General features: G+C 52.4%; 1 protein-coding gene across 1 annotated transcript; it reads right to left on the minus strand.

The window, feature by feature from the left end:
- Nucleotides 1-222: 222 nt before the first annotated feature.
- On the minus strand, nucleotides 223-6,351 carry CXCL13 (C-X-C motif chemokine ligand 13). Its single transcript, XM_029074147.1, has 4 exons — nucleotides 6,257-6,351; nucleotides 2,041-2,173; nucleotides 1,584-1,667; nucleotides 223-1,165 (listed from the first exon to the last, which is right to left on the minus strand). Exons 1-4 carry the CDS (start codon nucleotides 6,321-6,323, stop codon nucleotides 1,051-1,053), a joined length of 399 nt encoding a protein of 132 aa, XP_028929980.1. The 5' UTR covers nucleotides 6,324-6,351; the 3' UTR covers nucleotides 223-1,050.
- Nucleotides 6,352-8,087: the final 1,736 nt, after the last annotated feature.

Consider the following 8,087-nt stretch of genomic DNA (forward strand, 5'->3'; position numbering starts at 1 on the left):
GATCAACTTGCATCTACCCCAGGGCTTAGGACAGTACCTAGCACATTGAAAGCACTCAACAAATACAATTTTTTCTAAAAAAGCCAAATGTTGGCTTTTCCATCTTCAGTGGAACTGTTTAGTGCCACACACGCAGGGAGAACCGGAGGGCTCGTATGACAGAAGCCCCTCTAGACCGTAAGCTCGTTGTGGGCAGCGAATGTGTCTACCAGCTCTGTCATATTGTATGCTTCCAAGCATTTAGTGCAGTGCTCTTCACACAGTTAGTGCTCAGTAAATGTGAATGATTGATTGGAGTTATTTTGGGAAAATGGCCCGAGGGAGGAGACAGTATTTTGACCAGAGGAGGGCTCTCAATAAGCAAATTTGCCCACCAACCAGATCTGGTCAGGGGCACCAATCAGATTGTGGTGTGGAGATTCCTGGAAGGTGGTGAATGGTCCCCCTCTAGATTGTAAGGTTGTTGTGGGCAGGGAATGAGCCTGTTATTGCTGTATTGTACTCTCCCAAGCACTTAGTATAGTGCTTTGCCTATAGTAATCACTCAATAAATGCAGTAGAATGAATGAATGAAGAGTCGGTTTTTGATGGAATCCAAATTTCGAAAGGCGACCCCCTGTCAAGGGAGCCCGTCAAGAGGTAACCTCTTTGAAGGAAGGGAGGGCAAGGAGAGCAGAGAGGATGGAGGTCGAGAAGCCCCTAGCAGAGAGAGTGTCGGGGGCCAAGTCGGAGAAGCGAAGCCGGTGTGTCAGGGGCTGGTGGCTAGCTGGGGCGGAGGCTGGGCTCTGTGGAGAGGAAGGCTGAGGGGCTGGGCAGACACGATGCCAATCTCGTGGATTGGGGTTATCTCCAAGGCGGTGGATTGGGGTCAATTCCCCAAGAGTTCCCTCCCGATCCGGGCCGGCCCCTGTGGGCACAGGGTGAGTCAGCGACCTGCACGGGCAGAGCCATAGAAAAGCAGACCCGGCGGGAGTTGCAGCAAGCTGAGTTTCCAAGGGGCCGGCGCCTTCCCTGGCCTTTCGTGGCCCTCGAGGGCAGGAGTTCTGGGCCTCAAGCCGGGGTGAAGCCCAGGCCCTGGGGGCTGGGATGTGGCACCCTCCTCCTTGGGGCTCTGGGGGACTCCGCGACCGGCCCCAGATCGTTGAAAGGCAGTGAGAGGCTCCTCCTGTAGACGTGGAAAGGCAAGAGGTGTCAGAGGGCACAAGCAGCCTGCTCCCCCCTTCCCACGGTGCCCCCCAGGGCTGCATCCCCCCCATGGGGGCACGTGCCAACCCCCATCCCCGGTGGACTCCCCTTCCCAACTTTGCTGTTTGAAAAGCAGCGTGGCCTACTGGATAAAGTACAAGCCTGGGAGTCAGAAGGACCCAGTTCCACCACTTGCCTGCCGTGTGACCTTGGGCAGGTCACTTCACTTCTCTGGGCCTCAGTTACCTCATCTGTAAAATGGGGATTGAGACTGGGACCCCCATGTAGGACAGGGACTGTGTCCAACCTGATTATCATGGATCTCCCCCGGCGCTTAGTTCAGTGCCTGGCACATAGGAAGTGCTTAACAAACGCCATTAAAAAAAAAGCCAACTTACCCCTTGGTGAGGGATTGAAGGATTTTCTTCACCCATGGGATGTGGGCATTCACACACACTATATTCCCTTCCTTGAGAGTGATGCTGGAGGGCAACAAGGGGGGCAGAATGGCACCGGAGGTCCTCGGGTCGGCGGGCAAAGGGGGAGCTCCTCTTGGAGAACCCCCTTTGCCCGGGCACGCAGCCTCATGAAGGAAAGACCCGCGTATCAATATGCCGGGGCCTGCCCCTGACCGCTCAGACCTGCAACGTTTCCCCGGGGGCCCATTGGGAAGCAGCAGGGAGTTGGGGGAGACTGGGGGTATCTCCTGGGAACCGGGGAAGCGGTAGGGAGGTGGCAGAGACTGGAGACCCCCTGGAAAGAAGCGGGGAGTTGGGGAAGGCTTCGGGGGGCAGGCGGAGGAGAGGTACAGCCCCCTCCCCTACTCTGGGCCAAGCTTCAAGGGGGGAGACTCACATGACCTCCAGGGTCCGGCAGCCACTGCTGGGGAGGGAGACCTCCAGTTTCTGGTACTTGGCCGGAGGGATGAATTTATTTATCTTTCTCAAGCAGGTGCACTGGAGCTTCATCCCGTTGGTCTCCAGGATCCCTGCGAGTGAGGGCCAATCAATTAATCAGTCAATCGATCAGTCGTATTTAGTATGCGCTTACTGTGTGCAGAACACTCTACTAAGCACTTGGGAGAGTACGACAGAACAATAAAAAGACAGCTTCTCACTCCACACCGAGCTTACCGCCTAGAGGGGGAGACAGACATAAATGTAAATAAATTCATTAAATTACAGATATGTACATAAGGGCATACATGTGCAAACACACAGCAGCACCCCTGAAAGTAGACAAATGGCCTCAAATCGAAGGCAAGCACCCCTCATTCTTGAAATTATAAACAGCAGTTGGTGAGAGGCGGTTCAGCTTCCCGCCACTCACCGATGGGCAGAATCGCTCCTTGGGGCTGTGGGCTGTGCTGGACGAGGAGGGCCCAGATTTTGGGGTCCTCAGTTGCTCCCAGAGCTCAAGTCCCCCCCTCACCAGAGTGATGCTGGGAATGCTTTCAGCGCTTAGACATAGTAAGTGCTTAACAAATGCCATCATAATTAATGTTTTCCCACCTCCGGACCAGATCATTCATTTGTTCTATCGCATTTACTGAGCACTTACTGTGTACAGAATACTGTACTAAGCGCTTGGGAGAGGACGTTAGAACAATAAACAGACATATCCTGGAGCTTAAACTCCAAGGAGGAGTACACAGGAGCAGAAAAAGGTCTAGATTCTCCTTCCTAGTCACTGTACTGAGCTTGGTCACTGCAGAGAGACAACATGGCCTAGTGGATAGAGCAGGGGCCTGGGAGTCAGAAGGTCATGGGTTCTAATCCCAGATCCACTGCTTGTCTGCTGTGTAGCCCTGGGCAAGTCACTTCATTATCTGTGCCTCAGTTACTTCGTCTGGAAAAAGGGGATTGACACTGCGAGCCCCACATGGGATTGGGACTGTGTCCAACCTGAGAAGTAGCGTGGCGCAGTGGAAAGAGCACGGGCTTTGGAGTCAGGGCTCATGAGTTCGAATCCCAGCTCTGCCACTTGTCAACTGTGTGACTGTGGGCAAGTCACTTAACTTCTCTGTGCCTCAGTTCCCTCATCTGTAAAATGGGGATTAAGACTGGGAGCCCCACGTGGGACAACCTGATTCCCCTGTGTCTACCCCAGCGCTTAGAACAGTGCTCTGTACATAGTAAGCGCTTAACAAATACCAACATTATTATTATTATTATTTGCTTGTATCCAACCCAGAGCTTGGTACAGTGCCTGGCACATAGTAAGCACTTAACAAATACCATCATTATTATTCCAAAGTCACCACCCCTGAGAGACGAGTGAGAGGAAACTGGGCCACAGCAGCTCTGATCTGGGCACGCCTGACCCATAATCCTCTTCCCTGACAGTGCTCACCCACAGTGCTTCTCTTTCTTAAGGCTCACCCCCAGCAATGGTCAATCAATCAATTAATCAATCAATGTGTATTTATTGAGCACTCACTGAATGCAGGGCACTGTACTAAGCTCTTGGGGGAATACAATACAACAACATAACAGAAAATATCCCTGCCCACATTGAGCAGTCTAAAGGAGGAGACAGACGTTAATATAAATAAATTATTATAGATACGTATGTGCACAAGTTATCCCGGCTCTGTCACTTGTCAGCTGTGTGACTGTGGGAAAGTCACTTAACTTCTCTGTGCCTCAGTTACCTCATCTATAAAATGGGAATTAAGATGGTGAGCCTCACGAGGGACAACCTGATGACACTGTATCTACCCCAGCACTTAGAACAGTGATCTGCACATAGTATAAGCGCTTAACAAATACCAACATTATTATTGTTATTATAAGTGCTGCAGGATTGGGGTCGGGGATCGTGACTAAAGGGAGCAAGGCAGGGCGACACAATGGAGTGGGAAAAGAGGAAATGAGGGCTTAGTCAGGGAAGGCTTCTTGGAGATGTGCCTTCAATAAGACATTGAAGGTGGGGAGAGTAATTGTCTGTTGGATAGAAGGCTGTCAAGAGCTGTACTAAAGGTAGTTACACCCCATCCAGAACCGAGGGACTGCAAGCCTCTGGGGCTGAGGACCTTGGAGGGGGGCCAACCTTCTCCGGCAGAGCCCCTCCCCACCACCAATCTGGCCCAGGGAAGGGGCTGTTTGAAACAGATGGGGAATGGAGGTAGGACAAAGGGCTACTGGCTTGTTCATTCAATTGTATTTATTGAGTACTTACTATGTACACTGTTCTGAGCAGTTGGGAGAGTACAATATAACAATAAACAGACACATTCCCTGCCCACAGTGAGCTTACAGGTGGGCTTGGGCCTGCAGGGCCAGTGGAATTTGGAGAAGGGATGCTTTCTTTGGGCTCTTGTACCCCAATTTCTCCTCACCCTGAGTGCCAGTTTCTTCCCAGCTCTCCCATGCCCAAGCCCCTCACTGTGTCCCCCACTCTCCCCCACCCATCAGAACTTTGCAGTTTCCCCCTAAGGGCTAAGCTGAAAGTGCTGGGAGAATGCAGTTTCTGCAGACTTTCCTGCAGCCTTAATAATGGTGGTATTTGCTAAGCGCATACTATGTGCCAAGCTCTTTACTGAACTCTGGGGTAGATACAAGACAATCAGGTTGGACATAGCCCTTCTTCACATGCGCCTTGCTAAGTAGGAAGGACAATAGGCAGTGAACCCCTATTTTACAGATGAGGAAACAGAGGCCCGGAGAAGTGAAGTGACTTGCCTTGCCCATGCCCAAGGTCACACAGCAGACAAATAGTGGAGCTGGGGTTAGAACCCAGGTCCTCTGACTCCCAGGCCTGGGCTCTACCTACTAGGCCACGCTGTTGCTTTTCCTGCAGCTGTCCCTGTAGGCTTTCCTGCGGCCTTTCCTGCAGTCTTCCCCACAGCCTTTCCTGGAGCCTTCTCAGAAGCTTTCCCTGCAGTCATTCCTGCAGCCTTTCTTGGAGCCTTTCAGTCTTCCCTGCAGCCTTTCCTGGAGCCTTCTCAGCAGCCTTTCCTGGAGCCTTCCCTGAAGTTTTCCCTGGAGCCTACCCTGCAGCCTTTCCCGAAGCCTTCCCTGAAGTCTTTCCTGAAGCCTTCCCTGAAGGCTTTCCTGGAGCCTTCCCTACAACCTTTCCTGGAGCCTTTCCTGCAGCTTTCCCTACAGCCTTTCCTGGAGCCTTCCAGTCTTCCCTGCAGCCTTTCCTGGAGACTTCTCAGCAGCTTTTCCTGGAGCCTTCCCAGCAGTCTTCCCTACAGCTTTTCCTGAAAGCTTCCCTACAGTCTTTCCTGCAGCCTTCCCAGCAGTCTTTCCTGGATCCTTTCCAGGAGCCTTCCCTGAAGTCTTCCCTGTAGCCTTCCCTGTAGCCTTTCCTGAAGCCTTTCCTGAAGTCTTCCCTGGAGCCTTCCCTACAACCTTTCCTGGAGCCTTTCCTGCAGCTTTCCCTACAGCCTTTCCCAGCAGCCTTCCCTACAGTCTTTCCTGCAGCCTTCCCTACAACCTTTCCTGGAAGTTTCCCTACAGTCCTTCCTGCAGCCTTCCCAGCAGCCTTTCCTGGAGTCTTTCCTGGAGCCTTTCCTGGAGCCTTCCCTCAAGTCTTCCCCGAAACCTTCCCTGAAGCCTTTCCTGCAGCCTTCCCTGGAGGCTTCCCTGCAGCCTTTCCTGGAGCCTTTTCTGCAGCCTTCCCATCAGCCTTTCTTTCAACCTTTCCTGAAGTCTTCCCTGGAGCCTTCCCTGCATTCTTTCCTGGAGCCTTCCCAACAGCCTTCCCTGCATTCTTTCCTGGAGCCTTTCTTACAGCCTTTCCTGGAGCTTTCCCTGGAGCCTTCCCAGCAGCCTTCCCCAGGGACTTTTCTGCGGTCTTTCCTGGAGCCTTCTCTGCAGCCTTTCCTGCAGTCTTCCCTGGAGCTTTCCATGTAGCCTTTCCTGGAAGCTTCCCTACAGCCTTTCCTGCAGCCTTCCCAGCAGTCTTTCCTGCGGCCTTTCCTAGGGCCCATGACCCCCTAGCTGGGCCCCAGCCCTGGCGGAGGAGATAGGAGTGGGTAGAGGAGAGGGGGGGGTCTGACCCTGAATCCACCCGCCCGGTGACCCCGGGAGAGCACAGGGGAACGCGGGGGCCGGAGTCTCACCACGGACAGAGCAGATTTCGCTGACCAGCAGCAGGGCCCCGAGCAGGGAGGCAGCGGCGGAGCTCATCGTGGCTTGGGATGCAGGAGTCAGGCACAGCCTCCCGTCCTGTCTGCCGGTCTGCAGGGCTAGAGAGAGCCCTATTTAACCCTCTGCCCAGTACCTCCTCCTCCTCCTCCTCCTCCTCCTCGTCTCCCTCCCCCTCCTGACCCTCACTCCAAGTCCCAGCTGCTGATCCATTCATCAGCTGCCTCCCAGACCCGCACTTCCCTTTCCCTTTCTCAGCTCCAGGAGCTGAAAGAGCCCAGCCCAAACGCCTGCCCACAGTGGCCACAGCCCGCTGACCGTCTAGCTGACCGTTCTCCCGATCGTGATTTACATCCCATTTACATCCCACCTGTACCTTCCAGTTACCGCTAAGCAATCGTACCAACATCAAAAGTAATAACAATAATTGTGGTATTTGTTAAATGCTTCCTATGTGCCAGACACAGTACTAAGCTCTGGGGTGGATACAAGCAAATGGGGTTGGAAAGAGTCCCTGTCCCCCTTGGGGCTCACAGTCTTAATCCCCATTTACAGATGAGGTCACTGAGGGCCAGAGAAGTGAAGTGACTGGCCCAAGGCCACACAGCAGACAAGTGGAGACAAATGGCTTAGTACAAGCAGACACGTGGCTTAGTATAGTGCTCTGCACACAGTAAAGCCCTTAATAAATACGATTGAATGAATGAACAAGTAGCAGAACTGGGATTAGAACTCATGACGTCCTGACTCCCAGGTCCGTGCTCTATCTACTTGGCCATTCTTCTGCTGCTGCTCAATAAGTCAGTACTTACTGAGCTCTTACTGTATGAAGAGCACTGTACTAAGCCTTCAAAGTCAATCAGATTTTTAAACACTTTCTGCATGCAGAGTACAGTACTAAGCGCTTGGGCTAATACAATATAACCGTTGGTAGACTTGTTCTCTGCTCACAACGAGCTTACAGTCTAGAGGGGAGACGGACATCAAGATAAATACATTTTGGATTTGTGCATAAATGCTGTGAGGCTGAGGAAGGGGTGAATAAAGGGTGCAAATTCAAGTGCAAAGGCAATACAGAAGGGAGTGGGAGAAGAGGAAGTGAGGGCTTAGTCAGGGAAAGCCTCTTGAAGGAGTTGTGCTTTTAATCAGGTTTATCAGGTTTGGAAGCTGGGGAGAGTGATCTTCTGTTGGAAATAAAGGAGAGGGAGTTCCAGGCCAGAGGCAGGATGTGGGTAAGGGGTCAGTGGAGAGATAGAGGAGATGGAGGTTCAGTGAGTAGTTTGGCAACAGAGGAGTGAAGTGTGAGGGCTGGATTGTAGTAGGAAATCAGGAAGGTGAGGGAGGAGGGGGCAAGTTAACTGAGTGGTTAAAAACCTAGGGTAAGGAGTTTCTCTCTGATGCAGAGTTAGATGGGCAACCACTGGGGGTTCTTGAGGAACGGGGGAAACGTGGACTGAACGCGCTTGTGGAAAAATGATCCGGGCAGCAGAGCGAAGTGTGGACCGGTGTGGGGAGAGACGGGAGGCAGGGAGATCTGCAAGTAGGCTAATAGAGTAATCAAGGCAGGTTAGGAGAAATTTGTGGATCAGCATGGTAGCTGTTTGTTAGCCGTGCTGCGAAGGTAGAACCGACAGGATTTGGTGGTTCCAACAAAATGGAATTGGTAGATACTTTCCTGCTCTCAAGGAATTTATGGTCTAGAGGGGAGGACGGATGCTAAAATAAGGTATGGAGAGGGGAAATGGCAGAGAAAAAGGATTTTTACATTAGACCTGTGGGGCTGGGAGCGGGGTGAGTATCAAAGTG

The sequence above is a fragment of the Ornithorhynchus anatinus genome, chromosome 10 (genome assembly GCF_004115215.2).
Source record: "Ornithorhynchus anatinus isolate Pmale09 chromosome 10, mOrnAna1.pri.v4, whole genome shotgun sequence".
Taxonomy (NCBI): domain Eukaryota; kingdom Metazoa; phylum Chordata; class Mammalia; order Monotremata; family Ornithorhynchidae; genus Ornithorhynchus; species Ornithorhynchus anatinus.